The 19941-nt window shown below is 45.9% G+C and overlaps 1 protein-coding gene and 1 pseudogene across 2 annotated transcripts in view; both read right to left on the bottom strand.

Moving 5' to 3' along the window:
• The window catches only part of LOC146979224 (protein NLRC3-like), a 331528-nt gene that overhangs the window by 62539 nt on the left and 249048 nt on the right, over nt 1-19941 (bottom strand). The window contains exon 4 of the mRNA XM_085788893.1: nt 17846-18028. Within this exon, the coding sequence (XP_085645019.1) occupies nt 17846-18028 (183 nt within the window). The remainder of the gene's footprint in view (nt 1-17845; nt 18029-19941) is intronic.
• Nucleotides 177-10083, bottom strand: LOC146979227 (protein NLRC3-like; annotated as a pseudogene). Its single transcript, XR_015036853.1, has 6 exons — nt 9739-10083; nt 4251-4483; nt 3782-4050; nt 2301-3442; nt 1332-1823; nt 177-363 (listed from the first exon to the last, which is right to left on the bottom strand). The product of XR_015036853.1 is annotated as a protein NLRC3-like (transcript).

A 19941-nucleotide genomic window follows, 5' to 3' on the forward strand; every position in this document is an offset into this window, starting at 1 on the left:
GCTCCCTACAGCCAGCCTCCTCTGGACCGCAGCTTTCCAGCCTCTCACCTTCTTCTCTCCGGACTCATCTCAACTGTTTTCTCTCTTCAGCTTCTTGATCAAAATCCTCACACACAAATCCTGACATGTATGAACCAATGAGAAGCTGAAGCTTCAAACAACTACAACAGCTCCAGTCAGTGAACTCACCTCAGAGTCTCCAGTCTACAGTTTGGACTCTCCAGTCCAGCACACAGAAGCTTCACTGATGAATCATCCAGCTGGTTCTCACTCAGGTCCAGGTGTCTCAGGTGGGAGGGGCTGGACTTCAGAGCTGAGGCAACGACTTCACAGTGAATCTCTGAGAGTCCACAACCAACAAGTCTGTGAATAGAGAAGAAACAAAATGTGTGAGAGTAAAATCAGACAATTTGTACTAAACACACACAACATGTCATCATGTGATCAACATGTGCTCTTCACACTCTGGTTCAGTTCATCTTCTCTCTTTGTGTTGGACATGAAACAATAATCCTCATCAGGGCTGGGCTGGAAAAACCCATTCAGATCCAGATCCACCTCCTCTTGAATCCTCCAACATCCATTCATCAAAGCCCAGATGGATGTTTAATCCAGGCTCCTGTGGCCGACACAGGTAGATGTGGTCAGGTGAGCTCAGGTGTAGAGCTGCAGGTGTCACCTGAACAACGCTCACACACATTGATTTTCTCCAAACATGAAATTAAGTCAAAGAAAATCAAGGTGTCCAGTCAGGTAGAAACTGTGTGGAGCTGAATGGAAGCAGATCTATGTGCAGGATGTGAAGAAGCTGTGACTGTTGACACACAGTGGAGCTGCTGCTGCTGCTACATCTGCTATCTGTTGCCATGACGACTCCACTGTTGCTCATGTTCAATAGAAAGTGCATTAATGGAACTGCTTTGGCTCCATTCATCATATCAACATTCATGGTTTTAATAATGCAACAAGTTACAGCATCAGTTCTCTGAGCGTCTCATTCATGTCCAAGTCAAACTGGAGTTGGGACTGAAATCTAAAACACAATCAGGATGTTGAATCAGGAATCAAAGTGACTCAGAGATCAGATGGATTCAGGTGATCAGTGATCAATACCCAGCCCTGACCCTCATCACTCTGTCAGACCTGCACATTGTTCATGTCCATCTTTGTTTGACTTTAATCTTCAGCTTGAAGCTCCAACTGAAACATCTGCATGTTTAAAACTCAGTGTTAAAACATCTGGAGAAAAAACACAACTGACCTGAAACTGGAGAAACGTCAAACTGTATGTGCGTGTGTGTGTGTGTGTTATTGATCATGTCTGGACTCACCGAGCCTTCCTGCAGTTCCTCACAGCTGGGATCAGTCTCCGTCGTCCCTCGTCTGATGTCTTGTACTTGTTCAGGTCCAACTGGTCCAGAACCTGCTCTGACATCTGCAGCATGTAGGCCAGAGCTGAACACTGGATCTCAGAGAGTTTCTTCCATGATCTGTTCTCTGACTCCAGGAACAGCTCGATCTCCGGATGAACTGACTGGTCCTTCATCTCCGTCAGACAGTGGAAGATGTTGATGCTTCTGTCAGGAGAGATGTCATCACTCTTCATCTTCTTCAGGTTGTTGATGGTTCTCTGGATGGTTTCTGGACTGTTGTCTGTCTGACCCAGCAGACCTCCTAACAGCCTCTGGTTGGACTCCAGAGAGAGGCCATGAAGGAAGCGAACAAACAGGTCCAGGTGACCGTTTCTACTGCAGAGGGATTTCTGCATGGCTCTCCACAGGAAGACATCCAGGGGTGGATAACTGTTATTGATCTGTGGATGACTGTTATTGATCTGTGGATGACTGTTATTGATCCATGGATGACTGTTGTTGACTTGTGGATGACTGTTATTGATCCATGGATGACTGTTGTTGACTTGTGGATGACTGTTATTGATCTGTAGATGACTGTTGTTGATCTGTGGATGACTGTTATTGATCCATGGATGACTGTTGTTGACTTGTGGATGACTGTTGATGATCTGTGGATGACTGTTATTGATCCATGGATGACTGTCGTTGACTTGTGGATGACTGTTGATGATCTGTGGATGACTGTTATTGATCCATGGATGACTGTTGTTGACTTGTGGATGACTGTTGATGATCTGTGGATGACTGTTATTGATCCATGGATGACTGTCGTTGACTTGTGGATGACTGTTGATGATCTGTGGATGACTGTTGTTGATCAATGGATGACTGTTATTGGTCAGTGGATGACTGTTATTGATCTGTGGATGGCTGTTGATGATTGACAGATGACTGCTCGCATTGAATCCATGAGAAGAAGGCATTGTGCTCTTCTCTCTCTCTTTGTAGTCTATTCTCAGGAAGTTCTTGAGGACCTGTGTGTTCCTGTTGGTGAAACAGTTGAGTATGTAGACTGCAGCCAGAAACTCCTGAACACTCAGATGAACAAAGCAGTAGACTGTTTTCTGGAAGATCACACTCTCTCTTTTGAAGATCTCAGTACAGAGTCCTGAGTTCACCAAGGCCTCTGTGACATCCAGACCACACTGCTCCAGGTCTTCTTGGTAGAACATGATGTTTCCTTCCTCCAGCTGTTCAAACGCCAGCCTCCCCAGCTTCAGAAGAACTTCCCTGTCGGCCTCCGTCAGCTCCTGTGGACTCGTCTCATGTCCTCCACCGTACTTGTTCTTCTTCCTCTTTGTCTGGACCAGCAGGAAGTGTGAGAACAGGTCAGTCGTGGTCTTGGGCAGCTCTCCTCTCTGGTCTGTGGTCAACATCTGCTCCAGAACTGTAGCACTGATCCAGCAGAAGACTGGGACTTGACACATGATGTGGAGGGTCCTGGACGTCTTGATGTGTGAGATGATTCTTCTGGACAGATCTTCATCACTGGACCTCCTCCTGCAGTACTCCTCCATCTGGGCGTCAGTGAAGCCTCGGACCTCTGTTACCCTGTCGACACATGTAGGAGGGATCTGATTGGCTGCTGCAGGTCTGGAGGTGATCCAGACCAGAGCCGAGGGAAGCAGATTCCCCCGGATGAGGTTTGTTAGCAGCACGTTGACTGATGACGTCTGTGTGACATCAGACACAACCTCCCTGTTGTTGAAGTCCAGTGGCAGTCGGCTTTCATCCAGGCCGTCAAAGATGAAGAGAAGTTTACAGACAGCCAGCTGCTCTGCTGTGACCTTCTGTAATGTTGGATGGAAAACATGGAGCAGCCTGAGAAGACTCAACCGCTGATCTCTGATCAGGTTCAGCTCCCTGAACGAAAGCAGAACCAGCAGACTGACATCTTGGTTCTCCAAGCCCTCGGCCCAGTCCAGAGTGAACTTCTGCACCGAGAAGGTTTTTCCAACGCCAGCGACGCCGTTGGTCAGAACCACTCTGATGGGTCTCTGTTGGACAGGTGAGATCGTAGAGACGTCCTTTCTCTGTTGGACAGGTGAGACCGTAGAGACGTCCTCTCTCTGTTGGACAGGTGAGACCGTAGAGACGTCCTCTCTCTGTTGGACAGGTGAGACCGTAGAGACGTCCTCTCTCTGTTGGACAGGTGAGACCGTAGAGACGTCCTCTCTCCGTTGGACAGGTGAGACCGTAGAGACGTCCTCTCTCCGTTGGACAGGTGAGACCGTAGAGACGTCCTCTCTCCGTTGGACAGGTGAGACCGTAGAGACGTCCTCTCTCCGTTGGACAGGTGAGACCGTAGAGACGTCCTCTCTCTGTTGGACAGGTGAGACCGTAGAGACGTCCTCTCTCTGTTGGACAGGTAAGTCTTTAAAGATGTCGTTGCACTTGATTGTAGTCTCATGGAGGGTCTTCTTCTTGGACGTTGTCTCCAGCTGTCTCACCTCATGTTGGGTATTAACCTCTTCACTCTGTCCCTCTGTGATGTAGAGCTCAGTGTAGATCCTGTTGAGGAGGGTTCCACTTCCTATTCCACTTCCTGTTCCCTCAGTTCCTTCAGTCACTCGTTCACATCTGCTCCTCAGACTGATCTTATGTTGATCTAAAACCTCCTGCAGACCACCATCTGCTGAGAGACAAGAGACAGAGTCAGACTGAAGACAGAGAGTCTTACAATCTGATCAGATTATTTTCATCAGCTACAGAAAAACTACAGACAACAAAGAGAAGGTTTGAATCATCATCTTAAATGTCAGTGCTGTGTGATGGAACAATGACTCTGGAGAAAACAACAAATGACCACATCAGCAGACAGATGTTCAGTCTCACTTTGTCCACAGCTGCTCTGATTGGCTGTCTGCAGCTCACCTCTGGTTCTGGGTCTTTTTCCACACTGGGGGCAGGAGGGGGGTCCTGAAGAACCAGACTGGTCCCAGTCTGAGGTGAAGCACTGTCTGCAGAACCAGTGTCCACAGCTGGTGGAGACTGGATCCTTCAGGACGTCCTGACAGAGACCACAGCAGGACAGCTGCTGGTCCACAGAGACACCACTCCTCTTCCTCCTGTCAAGACATTTCTGGATCAACAACATGTCACAGCTCCACATCTGTGCTCTGATTGGTTAACCACCGTAAGTGGGTGGGGCTTCAGTAAGCAGAGGAGCAGAGAGAGAGAAAGTAGAGGGACGATTGACTTGGATCTTAGACCAGCTGGTGTCTGTAGTAGACTAAGTTACTATTACATTAACTCTACTTTAAAGGGATATTCCGGCATAGGTTTAACCCATGGTCCAATGCACCGTAACACCGAGTTAGACCCCCCCTTGAGAGATGAAGTCTGCTAACCGCTAGCTTCTCTAGTTGTAGCAACTTTAGCAAAGACTGCACCATAACAAACAGCGCAGTATACGGATCCACCAGCCACCGATCAAAAAGCCACTTACAGCCACAAATAATGCTCAGAACAGCACCAAACATCATCAACAGTACAAACAGGGTCCCAGCCAATAATACAAGGCATCAAACATCTGTTAGCTTTGCCTCGTTTCTATTGAAAAGAGACCAAAACAACTCACCCACTCTCCTCCAGTTATATGCTATGCAGCAACTTTCCGTGTCCAGCATAGAGTCCAGGCACTGACAAAACATGTCCGAGTCTGACTTGCAGCACAAACATCTGGTTTCAGCACAAACATCTGGTTTCAGCGGCCACTGGCAGGACGTGACCACACTGACCACTTGATTCCCCCAGGTCCAGCACATAGACTCCACCGGCTCTCTCCCTCTTTCACTTTTCTCCTCCATTTCCTTTAGCTCGTCTTCAGTAAACTCGGTCTCAAACTGATAGTGGCGCCCATCGAAATGAAACCAGTCGTCATTGTTCTCAAACTGCATAAACTCAGCCGTGTTGTCCCTTCTGTTACGTCTGCTTGTTACAGCCATGGTTACAGGTAGTCAGCTGGCGTGGAGGCGATTACCGAGTGAAGTAGAGTCCCGCAGCTCAAGGATGAAAATGTGTGTGTATTACTCCATATAATGCAGTCAAAGTTCCTATGTATCTTCATCAGTTTATAAAAGTTATTATCGAGTGTTCACAGGGAAATGAACGGAATTGAGCATTTCTAACTTTATATATTTGCGAGAGAGAATCACGTAAACAAGCGCGAGATTAGACGCGACATCACACGCGCATTCGGGACGACGTTCGTTGCCGGAAGAGACTGTCTGTAACACAGTGAAGCAGACATAACAGAAGGGACAACATGGCTGAGTTTATGGAGTTTGAGAACAACAACGACTGGTTTCATTTCGATGGGCGCCACTATCAGTTTGAGACTGAGTTTACTGAAGACGAGCTGAAGGAAATGGAGGAGAAAAGTGAAAGAGGGAGAGAGCCGGTGGGGTCTATGTGCTGGAAATGAAGGAGAAAAGTGAAAGAGGGAGAGAGCCGGTGGAGTCTATGTGCTGGAAATGAAGGAGAAAAGTGAAAGAGGGAGAGAGCCGGTGCAGTCTATTTGCTGGACCTGGGGGAATCAAGTGGTCAGTGTGGTCACTGCCTGCCAGTGGCCGCTGAAACCAGATGTTTGTGCTGCCAGTCGGCCTCTGACGTGTGTTGTCAGTGCCTGGACAATTTACTGGACGCGGAAAGTTGCTGCATAGCCTATAACTGGAGGAGGATGGGTGAGTTGTTTTGGTCGGGGTCATTCCTATGTTCCCACAGCCCTATGTTCCCACATTTCTAACTTTTGTTGTCACTGAAAATTAGGCCCTATGTTCCCACAGCCCTTTGGTCCCACCATTGGTTGGGTTTAGGCAATGAAGAAAAGAGTTGGTTAAGTTTAGTAAAAAGACTAGGTAGAGGCCAGACAGGCCAGATAGATAGAGTCCAGATAGGTAGAGAGAGTCCCGTGGGAACAAAGGGCCTAATTTGGAGAAAACTCTTAGAACTGTGGGAACATAGGGCTGTGGGAACATAGGCATGGACCCGTTTTGGTCTCTTTTGAGTAGAAACCAAGCAAAGCTAACAGATGCTTGATACCTTGTATTATGGGATGGGACCCTGTTCGTACTGTTGATGAAGTTTGGTGCTGTTCTGAGCATTATTTGTGGGTATATGTGGCTTTTTGAGTGGTTGCGCGTGGATAAATAGACTGCGCTGTGTTATGGTGCGGTCATTGCTAAAGTTGCTACAACTAGAGAAGCTAGAGGTTAGCAGACTTCATTTTTTTTTTTTTATTTAACCTTTATTTAACCAGATAAAAGCCCATTGAGATCAGGATCTCTTTCGCAAGGGTGACCTGGCCAAAAATGGTCAGCAGCACGCGGTACAGCAGCAATACATGTCAACACAGAAATGCAAAGAATAACAATTAGAAAATATACAGAGTTTTACAATTTCAGATACAACAATTGGAACAACAAAATAAATTATTTAAGATTTGAAGCACAGGCACTGCTGGGTGAATTTCTGCTGCCTATCTTTCAAAATAGAGCGAAAGGCTCCAAGTGGGATTAGTTTAGCGAGTTTCAGCTCTTTCTGTAAAGTGTTCCATGCCGAAGGGGCGGCGGAGCAGAATGCTCTTTTCCCAAATTCAGTCCTTACCCGGGGAACAGATAAAACAAGGGTTGAACAAGAGCGCAAAACATAACTACTGCTTGTTTCATGCAGTAATATGCACAAATACGAAGGCATCAAGCCTAAAAGAGCCTTATAAATTAAGGTCAACCAATGTCTGCGTGCACTAAGGGGGGGCAGATTTGATTTTGAGTACAACTCACAATGATGGGTGAGACGACTACACCCTGTGACAATCCCTCGAGGGGGGGTGGGTCTAACTCGGTGTTATGGTGTGTTAGACCATGGGTTAAATTTACGCCGTAATATCCATGATTAATCATGACTCATGGTCTCAGAGCTGAGGACGTTTTTCTGTTTTCTATAGTGTTTTTGTTTCACTGCGGGGTGACTTCCCCTCATGCTGATGAATACTTTGGAGTAGTTTTTTATTCCTCAAACTGCATCTGGAGACCCGGGAGGCCAGTCCTAGTCCAACCTAAACTTTATACAAGAGTCGGCGCCGGACACAAAAACATTCATAAAACTACACAAAAACCATTTAATATTCCTCCACACTGCTCGTCCACTGCAATCCAAGTGTCCTGAAGGGAGATAGTCCAGAGTTTACTGGAAACGAAGTAATTTAGGACATTTTTACAGCCTCCACAGTCCAGGGGCCTCATTTATCAAAGAGGGTGTAAAACTGCTACTACATTTTTGCGTACGACGAAAAGACGAAAATGGCGTACACCCAGAATATTTACACCTTTTTTCAGATCTATCAAACTGTGCGTACGCACAACTCTCCGCAATAAATCACACCGGACCCAAGAATGGTGCACACGTGAACACACCTCTTACTCCGCCCCCGGAACGCCTATATACAACTATATATGGTCAGCACGTGCATATTTACATTAGCCATGTGCGCTCTGTGGAGCGGCTACAAAGTGACAACAAAGTGACAACGAGGCGGGCGGAGGACGGGGAAAAAAAGCGGAAATTCTCCGAAAGCAGATCGATATTGGGCAATAACTCAGTCAGAAAAATGATCTTGCATTTTAATAAGCTACAATAAAAACAAAAACCTCCCAAATCTCAACAAAAGGGAGCAGAAAGAAGAAGAATCTTATGTAATCTGCCCCTTTATCCCAAAAAATCTTTTTTTTCTTTTTACCTAGATGTTAAAACAATGTAGGAAGCAGGACGATAGTTACCATTACTTTGAACGCCTTTCCACTACACAGTTACAGCTCTACTGGACTCGGTTTAGGTCATTTTCCATTACAGCTGAGTCCTTCACAGTTCCTCCTCAGGGCCGCGTTGTCTCGCTCTTTATTCTCTTGTCAGCTCCAAACACACGTGCACCTCGTTAACTCAGGTGATAGAATAATAACAGTCTCAGTAGCAGATCAGTGTGCGCTGCTGCCGGTGTGTTTTTAAACTTGGATGGTTTGATCCTTGTCAGACGTCACACAGCCTAATCAAAAAAGCAAAATCCTCAATCCGCTCTGTTTATCAATGAACATAAAGCCTAGTGTTATTATAGAGCGGGTTGGATTGCCAGCATCAACGGTCCACCACTACCACAATTACTTCAAAAAATCCTACTGTGCTCTTCTAAATGTACTCCGCTCCTCTCTCCCTCTCACACTGCAGTTCTCTGACTCAGCAACGGTGTCGCCAATTCCTCCTGTTCCTCAAAAAAGGCGTAAATCACGGTACGCCAGGATCAAAATGGGTGTAAATGTCCACACTTTTTCCCGTCAGGTTTTGGCTTGATAGATCCCAAATTTGGCTGAGAAAATTGCGTACGCACAAAACGGGGGAAAAAGGGTGTAAAAAAAGGTGTATCCACAATGATAAATGAGGCCCCTGGATTGAATTTGCCTGGTGCGTGCTCTCACATTCAGGCGACGCACACGGACGTGACCGAACTTGCCTCAATGACGTTGTTTCCAGTAGGGCTGTCCCGATTATCATATTTTGATAATTGAATATTTACGGACATAAAATCGATCAAAATCGAAGCTTCGACAGCCGGGGGGTGCGCAATCGTAATGTCTGATGTGGGGGTTGAGGAATATTTCAACGTTTTTCTGTAGTTTTATGGACCTGTTTGTGTTGGGCATGATGCACGCGTGCGTCGCCTGAACGTCAGAGCGCGCCCCACTCAAGTTCAATCCAGGACTGTTGAGGCCGTAAAAATGTCCTAAATGACATTGTTTCAGGTAAACTCTGGACTATCTCCCTTCAGGACACTTGGATTGCAGTGGACGAGCAGTGTGGAGGAATATTAAATGGTTTTTGTGTAGTTTTATGGACGTTTATGTGTCGGTCCCTATTACTCTCATATAAAGTTTTGGTTGGACTAGGAACCGACCTCCCGGGTCTCCAGATGACCTTTGAGGAATAAAAAACTGCTGCAGGAAGAACATGGAGGAGGAAAAGTCCAGATGTTCTTTCATCAGATCAGTTCAGAAGAAACATGAAGAGACCTGAGCAGTTAGTACGAAGACACTGATCAACCACAAGAACCAGTTCCTGTTGACTCACAGTCACTATGAGCTGCAGGACCTCAACACACTCAACACTGGTAAAGAGGCTGGAGCAAGTCTCTTACCGGGAGCCTCCAGGTCCAGGTCCAGGTCCAGGTCCAAGTCCAGGTCCAGGTCCAGGTCCAGGTCCAGGTCCAGGTCCAGGTCCAGGTCCAAGACTGAAGTCTGGAGTATCTCCTTTGGACCGGTCACTCTTCACAGACCAGCTGGAGGGTCCAGGTCCAGGTCCAGGTTCAAGACTGAAGTTTGGAGGATCTCCTTTGGACCGGTCACTCTTCACAGACCAGCTGGAGGGTCCAGGTCCAAGACTGAAGTCTGGAGTATCTCCTTTGGACCGGTCACTCTTCACAGACCAGCTGGAGGGTCCAGGTCCAGATCCAAGACTGAAGTTTGGAGGATCTCCTTTGGACCGGTCACTCTTCAGAGATGGACAGATGGGTCCTGGAGACTCTGGTCCGTCCTCCTCTTCCTCCTCATTACCACTCATCTTCAGGACTTCAGTCAGTCTGAGAGGGAAACCAGAAACACTGACTGTGAGCTCAGACAGACAAGAGAAGTAACACACACACACACACACACACACACACACACACACACACACACACACACACACATCCTTGAAAATATATCATTGTGAGGACATGTCATTGACATAATGTATTCCCTAGCCCCTTACCCTAACCTTAACCAACTTAAAGCAGAAGTAAGTGATATATTTGTGTTAATATAAGTCTTAAATAGTTATATCTTCCGACAGCAATCACTTCTATAGAGTGTTTGGTCTGAAACACGGGTCTGTCAGTCACTCTGCTCTGCTCTGAGCCGAAGAGAAAACATCGTATCCTACAGTTTTTATCCAATGAGGAGAGAGAACGGCATGCAGGGCTGTGTGTGCAGCCAAGGGACGCCGTGAATGTGGCGACGTAGGGACGAGGACTGTTATGGGGCGTTCAAGGAAACTCGTATTTTTCCGACCGTGAAGTCGTACCAGTTCGATCTGGTACGAGTTCACCGGTCGGAAGTTACGAGTGGCCGTTATAGTGACTTTCACAGGTAAAACAGGTCGGAAAAACACGAGTGGGTTGCCTGGAACGCTACAAAGTCGTAAGTTGTGACTTAAAGCTGTAATTTACGATTTCAAAAGCCTGCCTGGAACGCAGCATTAGCGAAAACGACCGGACCACTTACTTCTGCTTTAACCATTACTCTAAACCTAATTATAATCTAACGTCTTAACCCTCAAAAAGCCCTTTGAAAAAGTGCGGACCGTCCAAAATGTCCTCACTTCCCAAAAATGTCCTCAGTCTGTTGGCTAAAAAGTCGTTCCGGTCCTCACAATGTGGCATGTAGCTACAAGACAAACAGGAAGTAGCTGTCCTCTGTCCCCGCTTTGTGTGGACACAAGTTCACTCTGACTCTTCTTCCCTCCACACTTGAGATTCAGAGACTTTAACAGTTAATAATAATGTTGTTTAACACTCACCTAGAGCAGCTTCAGCCTAACTCCTCTCGTCTTAAAATGGCATCTGAACTAAATACTTTCACTTCCTCTGTCTCCTCCCTCCCTCTGTTTTACAGGAAACCACGACACTGAACAGCCTACTTCGGCTGTTGACTTGTATGAGTAGGATAACTTACGTAAGGTGCATTGGTCGTTGTAAGACATGCTACCGCGTGTTAAAAACAACAACAAACAAGTGAATAATCCATAGCAGCAGCAGCAGTGAGTGGGCGGAGGGTTCAGTTCTAGTTTAAATAAAGTCTCCCGCTCAGCAACAACAAGACTTCCGGTGACCCCTTCACAATAAAACTTCTGACTGGCTCAACCACATATAAAGATCATAGACTATATAGAAGATATCTTTATATGGGTTACACCCCGCCTTTCCGAAGCTCCGCCTTTCCGACAATAGACTTCCATTCATCGTAATAGCGGGGTTTTCTATTTTTTCTAAAGACCCCGCTATTCCGAAAAGGCTATTGGGGGAAACCCCCAGTGCGCAGTGCGCAATGATCCTTTTTTCCTTTTTGGGGTCGAAACGGATCATGTGCATAATTAACTGCAAAACAAGCAAATACTTCATATTAATGACATAATGTTCATTATGCTTCTAGCCTGTCTAGCCTCTACCTGGTCTTTTTTACTAAACTTAACCAACTCCTTTCTTCATTGCCTAAACCCAACCAAAGCATCTCCCTCAGTCAGCTGTCAGCACGAGCGGCGGCTGCAGCAGCCTCGCGCCCTGTGAGCTCAAGCCGGGTTCAGCCGCGCTCGAGCGGAGCGGAGGGGGGGTCAGATCTGCCCAGTCTCTGAGAGCACGTTTCACAGACAAGCCACAAAGCAGAGTGTAAACAACGTCACGCGGTTCAGCACCTTGGACAGCTGCGGGGGGGGGGGGGACAGCGGTGTTTCGTAGTGGGGGTGTTTCGGAACAGTGGGGTGTCGAAGTGGAGGTGTGTCGGAATGGAGAGCTGTCCCCCTTTATATGTCTATGGGCTCAACAAATACTTGTTGGCTCAACACGAGGAGAGTCTAAGTATCGCGAGACTTCGTGGCTCCGTTCTCGTGCCTGCTAGTAGTAGCAGAGTAGCATCAGCTGCTGCGCACTAAGGAAACTCAGGTAAGTGTTTGTCCTGTTTTACACCTGTGGACGACTTTATTCACCTGGACGGTTGGTGCACAGCTTCATTGACCGTTTGCACAGTCGGATATTAAAACTGTGACGTTATTAACTAGTTTATCTGACGGTTTTTATCATGTGCATGTAGCAGCCGCAGCAGCAGCAGGCTAACAGGCTAACGATGCAGCCGTTAGCACCGAGTTTAGACTGAAACATTTTTTGTTGTTGTGTTTTATTGTTGTCTTGTTTAGTTTTCTTGTCTTGAGTTTTATTGTTGTTGTGTTGTTTTATTGTTTAGTTTTATTGTTGTTGTTTAGTTTTTTTGTTGTGTTCTTTTATTCTTTTGTTTTCTTGTTGTGCTGTTTTATTGTTTAGTTTTCTTCTTGTTGATGTTGTGTTTCCCTCCATCTGAGTCGTTCCCTCCTGTCCTGATTATTGGTTGTTGGTTGTTGGCGCCACCTGGTGTTGATCACATGAAAAATAATCTATGAATTATAGAGCGGTTGAGTTTGTCTGGTGTTTGGATCAATGTGACACTGATATGTTGAGTTTAGTTTAGTCTGGTTAGTTGATGAGATGTTATAAATAATAAATTATAAACAGAGACAACTAAAAAAAACAAAAGGTTTTCCTGTAATAACACAAACCACTTTTAAAACACACAGCTTGGGCAAAATAAACACACTATATGGAAGAAAAAATAATAAAGAGCAGAGGCTATTTACTAATATTTACTAAGGACAGTTCATACTCTACCACACATTTCACAACACAGCGTAAAAACAGACCAAACAGCTGTTGTCGTGTTTCTGGAGCTCCTCTGACAGAAATGTCTTTATAAAGTGACATTACTAAATTCATAAACCAAACTGTTTTAATGAAAAAGTGTCGTTTTTAAAGAGTAAATCTGCTGATTCACGCTCCAGTCCAGTCGGCGGCGGTTTGACCAACCAACAAGAAACAACCACAGAAGAGCTTCCGGTCCAGTCCGTGTCCGTGTCCCTCGTGCACAATAAACAACAAATATTTTACAGAACGAACTGGAAACTCTGAATGTTTTATTAATATGAGTTAAATTAAACCAATAATCATTTAAATTCTCATATTATTTACCATAATTATCATACCAGAGAATTTCTAATATTGTCGTAGACTGGCTCTGGTTCTGTGCAGCCGCTGCTCGGTCAGTCGGACACCGAGTTAGCCCCCCCCCCCTTCGAGACATTAAAGGAGAATTCCGGCCATTTTTGTCCTGATGGTCACCCAGTGTTGGGGGGGCGGAGCAAAACAACGCGACTAAAATTGATGCAGGCAAACCGGAGTTACACCGTGGCTACCCGGCGCTAGCGACAATGCTAACCCATGGGGGCAATTCTTTCAACCACAACAAACACTCAGAAAACCATCGAATATCTATGGTGAACATCTGTAGGCAGAGATGCTCAGAGAGAAAGTCAACAGCAGCGGATCAGTGTGATCTCTCCCTCCGTACAAACGCTCCGTTCTGATCCAACTCCACTGGACTTTCAAAGTAAAGGTGACGCAGCTGTTAATAAGTTAAATAGTGAAACAGCCGCGCTTTTATAGTCGGTTTTAGGATGAAACTCTGAACATAACCTGGTTGGTTAGCTTCGCTGTACATCCATGAGTACACCCCTCTGGCTTGTCGTCCACTGCCGCCATTGTTGTTTTCATTCATTTACTTGCACGTCGCTGCGTCACGACCGCTTCACATCCACCACGGAACTCTAGTTCTGAGTTATGCACGTGAAGTAACGAGTAATGAGCCTGTTTAAATCGCAGTAATGATAAACGCAAGTGGCCACTGAAACCAGATGTTTGTGCTGCCAGTCGGCCACGGTGTGTGTTGTCAGTGCTGGACCCTGTGCTGGATGCGGAAAGTTGCTGCATAGCGTATAACTGGAGGAGAGTGGGTGAGTTGTTTTCCTCTCTTTTCAATAAGATGTTTTATGCCTCGTATTATGGGCTGGGACCCTGTGTGTACTGTTGATGACGTTTAGTGCTGTTCTGAGCATTATTTGTGGCTATGAGTGGCTTTTTGATTGCGGTTTGTGCGTGGATAAATAGACTGTGCTGTTTGTTATGGTGCGGTCATTGCTAAAGTTGCTACAACTAGAGAAGCTAGCGGTTAGCAGACTTGGGGGGTCTAACTCCGGGGTGTTACGGTGCGTTGGGCCATGGGTTAAACCTACGCCGGAATATGTAGTAGTAGTAAACTTTTATTTTACCAGGCAAGAATTGCTAAGAATACATTCTTATTAAGGCAATGGCCTGGTAGGAGGTATTTAGACCTCCTAAGGGAGAGGGGGAGTAACATTAAAATATAGACAATAAAAGCACATACAACAACAGTGACACAAAAGAAGAAAGAATAAAGACAAAAAGCCAACATAATGCAATGACATACCACAGAATGACAGTTAGTTTGACGTACAGTGACATACAACAAGTTATGTAAGGACAGAGGTACTAAAAGTAAAAACAGTGATACTAGACAACCATAGATGAGACAGTAACAAAACAACAACAGTAACAGACGGTGTTAGTGAGGTGACAGGATCAGAGAGAGATTTAAGTGTTTGAGATAATAAAACTCATTTCAATACAAGGCCAATATTGATATATATTATAATAATAACATAACAACAACCATGAGATTTGATTTGTTTGTTTTTTATTTTTATTACATTGTCCCGTCAGCCAAGGTTGAAAACTATATTCACCTGTAATAGATGAGACCAGACCTGACTTTTAGACTCACATTAGAGCAAGTAGGCTACATATAATAAAAATACAATGATAAGATGTAGTGAGACTTTGAATTTACGTGTTACAGAAGCAGAATAAGTGTAAAAAGCAAAGGTAAATATCAAATATACATTGATTCATTGATCATAATAGAAAAATAAATAGTGTTTACTTTGTTGGGCAAAGACTAAAACAACGTGGCGCCCTACGCAGCAGGTAAATCTGTACAGTGTCCTGTAAGGGACAAACAGTCAGGTCAAGTCAAACAGTCAAACAGGTTAACTGCCTCACATTAATATGTTAACTGTCGTCATAGAAACCTGATCTGAAACTCCATCATGTTAAAAAACAAACAAAAAAAACACTGAATAATATCATGTGGAAATGAGCTGCAGTTCTTCACCACACCACAAGATGGAGCTGGTTAATCAGAATGGATGAAGAAGAAAACAGGAGGAGGAGGAGGAGGCAGAAGAGGAGGAGAGAGGTGGAAGAGGAGGTGGAGGAGGAGGAGAAGAAGAAGGAGAGAGATAGAGGAGGAGGAGAAGGAGAGAAGTAGAGGAGGAGAAGGAGAGGTAGAGGAGGTGGAGGAGGAGGAGAAGGAGGAGAGAGGTAGAGGAGGAGGAGGAGAAGGAGGAGAGAGGTAGAGGAGGAGGATAGAGGTAGTGGAGGAGGAGGAGGAGGATAGAGGTAGAGGAGGAGAAGGAGGAGAGAGGTAGAGGAGGAGGAGGAGGAAGAGAGAAGTAGAGGAGGAGAGAGGTAGAGGAGGAGAAGGAGAAGGAGGAGAGAGGTAGAGGAGGAGAAGGAGGAGAGAGGTAGAGGAGGAGGAGGAGAGAGGTGGAAGAGGAAGAGGAAGAAAAGGAGGAAGAGGAGGAGAAGGAGAGAGGTAGAGGAGGAGGAGAGTGGTAGAGGAGGAGGAGGAGGAGAGAGGTAGAGGAGGAGGAGAGTGGTAGAGGAGGAGGAGAGAGGTAGAGGAGGAGGAGAGTGGTAGAGGAGGAGGAGAAGGAGGAGAGAGGTAGAGGAGGAGAAGGAGAAGGAGGAGAGAGGTAGAGGAGGAGAAGGAGGAGAGAGGTGGTGGAGCAGGAGAGAGGTAGAGGATCAGATGAGTCCAGAGTCAGTGATGATCTCTGTCAGGTCCAGAACACACAGGGAGGATGGTGGACTGGACTCTGAGAGAGACAGTGGAGCTGCTCTCAGATCAGATCAGTGAGGGAGGTTCAGAAGGTCCCATCTGAGAAGAGAAGCAGAGGACAGAGGTGATGGATCAGTGGTTGTCTCTCTCCCTTCTCTGATTGGCTGACTGTTGTCTCTCTCTCTCTGCTCTGATTGGCTGACTGTTGTCTCTCTCCCTTCTCTGATTGGCTGACTGTTGTCTCTCTCTCTCTGCTCTGATTGGCTGACTGTTGTCTCTCTCTCTGCTCTGATTGGCTGACTGTTGTCTCTTTCTCTGCTCTGATTGGCTGACTGTTGTCTCTCTCTGCTCTGATTGGCTGACTGTTGTCTCTCTCTGCTCTGATTGGCTGACTGTTGTCTCTCTCTGCTCTGATTGGCTGGCTGTTGTCTCTCTCTCTGCTCTGATTGGCTGGCTGTTGTCTCTCTCTCTGCTCTGATTGGCTGACTGTTGTCTCTCTGCTCTGATTGGCTGACTGTTGTCTCTCTCTCTCTGCTCTGATTGGCTGACTGTTGTCTCTCTCTGCTCTGATTGGCTGACTGTTGTCTCTCTCCCTTCTCTGATTGGCTGACTGTTGTCTCTCTCTCTCTGCTCTGATTGGCTGACTGTTGTCTCTCTCTCTGCTCTGATTGGCTGACTGTTGTCTCTTTCTCTGCTCTGATTGGCTGACTGTTGTCTCTCTCTGCTCTGATTGGCTGGCTGTTGTCTCTCTCTCTGCTCTGATTGGCTGGCTGTTGTCTCTCTCTCTGCTCTGATTGGCTGACTGTTGTCTCTCTGCTCTGATTGGCTGACTGTTGTCTCTCTCTCTCTGCTCTGATTGGCTGACTGTTGTCTCTCTCTGCTCTGATTGGCTGACTGTTGTCTCTCTCTCTGCTCTGATTGGCTGACTGTTGTCTCTCTGCTCTGATTGGCTGACTGTTGTCTCTCTCTCTGCTCTGATTGGCTGACTGTTGTCTCTCTGCTCTGATTGGCTGACTGTTGTCTCTCTCTCTGCTCTGATTGGCTGACTGTTGTCTCTCTCTGCTCTGATTGGCTGACTGTTGTCTCTGTTATTGTCTCACACTGACTTTAGTCCAATAGTGCTGAAAGCAGCACAGACTGACTCCGCCCCCCTACTGACCTCACAGTCTCCAGTCTACAGTCTGGACTCTCCACTAGATCATCCAGATCCTTCACGTCTGAAGACTTCAGGTAGTTGTAGCTCAGGTCCAGTTCTCTCAGGTGGGAGGGGTTGGACTTCAGAGCTGAGACCAGAGAAGAACAGCTGATCTCTGACAACCTGCAGTTCTCCAATCTGAATAAAGAATAAAAGAAGAAGATTAATTCACTGATGATCATGAAGAACAGTTTTTTCTTCAACAGGTGAATTTCAGTGTCTTTGTCCAAACATGAGTTGTGAGGATCTTGTGCACATTGTTGTGATAGAGATGAAGTGAGTTGATGAGCTGATACTGGACATTTTCTCCAGAGTTTTTAGAAAACATGAGTCGTCTGACTGAGAGAAATACGAGTGTGTGTGAAGGTTGAACTGAAGTGAACAGACATTATTCATGACCACTGAGTGAAATGAGCTGAAACTGAAGAATCATTCTCACACAACAACAACTGCAAATATTCAACAACCACTATTTCAAATGTCATTAATCAATTCAATCAAAGTCAATGATTCAAGTTCTGAGTGAAGATCAATCAGGTTCAGTTGTGGATCAAATATCTAAGATCTATAACAGCAACAGTCAGTGAACTGACCTCAGAGTCTCCAGTCGACAGTCTGGACTCTCCAGAAAACCACTCAGATCCTTCACTCCTGAATCCTGCAGCTTGTTGGAGCTCAGGTCCAGGTGTCTCAGGTGTCTCAGGTGGGAGGGGTTGGACTTCAGAGCTGAGACCAGAGAAGAACAGCTGATCTCTGACAAACAGCAGAGCTCCAATCTGAATAAAGAATAAAAGCAGAAGATTAATTCATTGATAACTGATCAGATGTGTCAGATGTCGTGATCAATAACCAGATGAGTCCTGATCAATAATCAATAGAGGGACTTTGTCCTTGTCTTCCTGTGGATCTTCATCATGTGGCCTTCTACACATCATCCACAGGTCAGCACAGATTCATCGGCTGCTGCTGACCTCAGCTCAGTCTGTCAATATACAATCAATATCTGATCAATACCTGTTGGAATAAACACTGACTACAACTCTCTGGTTTAGAGATTCTGATTATTTTAGACAGATTTATATTTGTACCATTTCATGTCACTAACTTGCAGAGATGGGGACTCGAACTCGAGTCACTTAAGTAGCACACACAGAGACTTCAGACTCGACTTGGACTCATGCTTTGGGACTCGTGAACAATCTTTTTTTTTTGGCTCGTGCCTCCATCCTGACAGGACGACCGACGATCTTTCTTTCTTTTTTATAAAAGCAGTGAGTTGACGACAAAGCTCCTTGTTGACAGCGTTCAGTGTCTCATCATCTGTTCAGAGCTGAAGAAGCTTCAAGGTGCGTTCACACCAGACCTTTTATTTTTCTCACTGCCGACAAGTTTCCATATTAAGTCAATGCAAACGAGCGACTGAGCGACAAATCGCTGGGGCTCCGAGCGACAGCAACCGAGCGACGGAACGGTTTTTCGCTCTGTCGCTCGAGATGAGAAATCCCAACTCTCTGGCCGTCAGTCGCTTGTTGCTCAGTGCCGATTGGCTGCTGTAACCCAGAGCGATAGATATAACAGAGTGTTTCAAAGGAGGTTAAATCGAAAGCAACTGGACTTAGTTATTTGTCTAGGAAGACGTTTCACCTTCATCAGTTCATGTAGCATCTGACCAGGCTGGGACTGGTCCAACTATCTGGTGTGGAGACTCACTATTTAAAGCAGAAGTAAGTGGTCCGGTCGTTTTCGCTAATGCTGCGTTCCAGGCAGGCTTTTGAAATCGTAAATTACAGCTTCAAGTCACAACTTACAACTTTGTAGCGTTTCAGGCAACCCACTCGTGTTTTTCCGACCTGTTTTACCGGTGAAAGTCACTATAACGGCCACTCGTAACTTCTGACCGGTGAACTCGTACCAGATCGAACTGGTACCACTTCACGTTCGGAAAAATACGAGTTTCCTTGAACGCACCATAACAGTCCTCGTCCCTACGTCGCCACATTCACGGCGTTCCTTGGCTGCACACACAGCCCTGCATGCCGTTCTCTCTCGTCATTGGATAAAAACTGTAGGATACGATAAATGTTTTCTCTTCAGCTCAGAGCAGAGCAGAGTGACTGACAGACCCGTATTTCAGACCAAACACTCTATGTAAGTGATTGCTGTCGGAAGATATAACTATTTAAGACTTATATTAACACAAATATATCACTTACTTCTGCTTTAACCCCTTGTGTGGGCGTTCACAAGGGTGATGATGTCACTGGTTCCCTTTTGTGCTCCAAGTGCCAACGACAGTCGTTTAAATGACTGCCTTTGATGGAAAGTTGGTTTGGACTTCGTTAGTGCCCTATTGTGTTATAACGACAGTCGTTGGAGTCACTTGCCATTTGTGAACAGTTGTTGTTCTTTGAGGCTAGATTGTTGAATCTCCTGGGAAGGGATGAAAGGGCAGCATTGTAAATTGGAGATAGGTGGTGTCTCAGGCCACCTCCCCTGTTGAGGGATGGTTTCTCTACTTTTACAAAAATGGCTTCTTTAACTCCTCTTTCGAACCATCTGTCCTCTCTGTCTAGGATTTGGACATTGCTGTCCTCAAAGGAGTGGGCTTTCTCCTTGAGATGTAAATGGACAGCAGAGTCCAGGCCTGAGGAGTTAGCTCTCCTGTGTTGGGCCATGCGTTTATGCAGTG

The sequence above is a fragment of the Trachurus japonicus genome, chromosome 10 (genome assembly GCF_045865225.1).
Source record: "Trachurus japonicus isolate A0001 chromosome 10, Traja_1.0".
In the NCBI taxonomy this organism is placed as follows: Eukaryota; Metazoa; Chordata; class Actinopteri; order Carangiformes; family Carangidae; genus Trachurus; species Trachurus japonicus.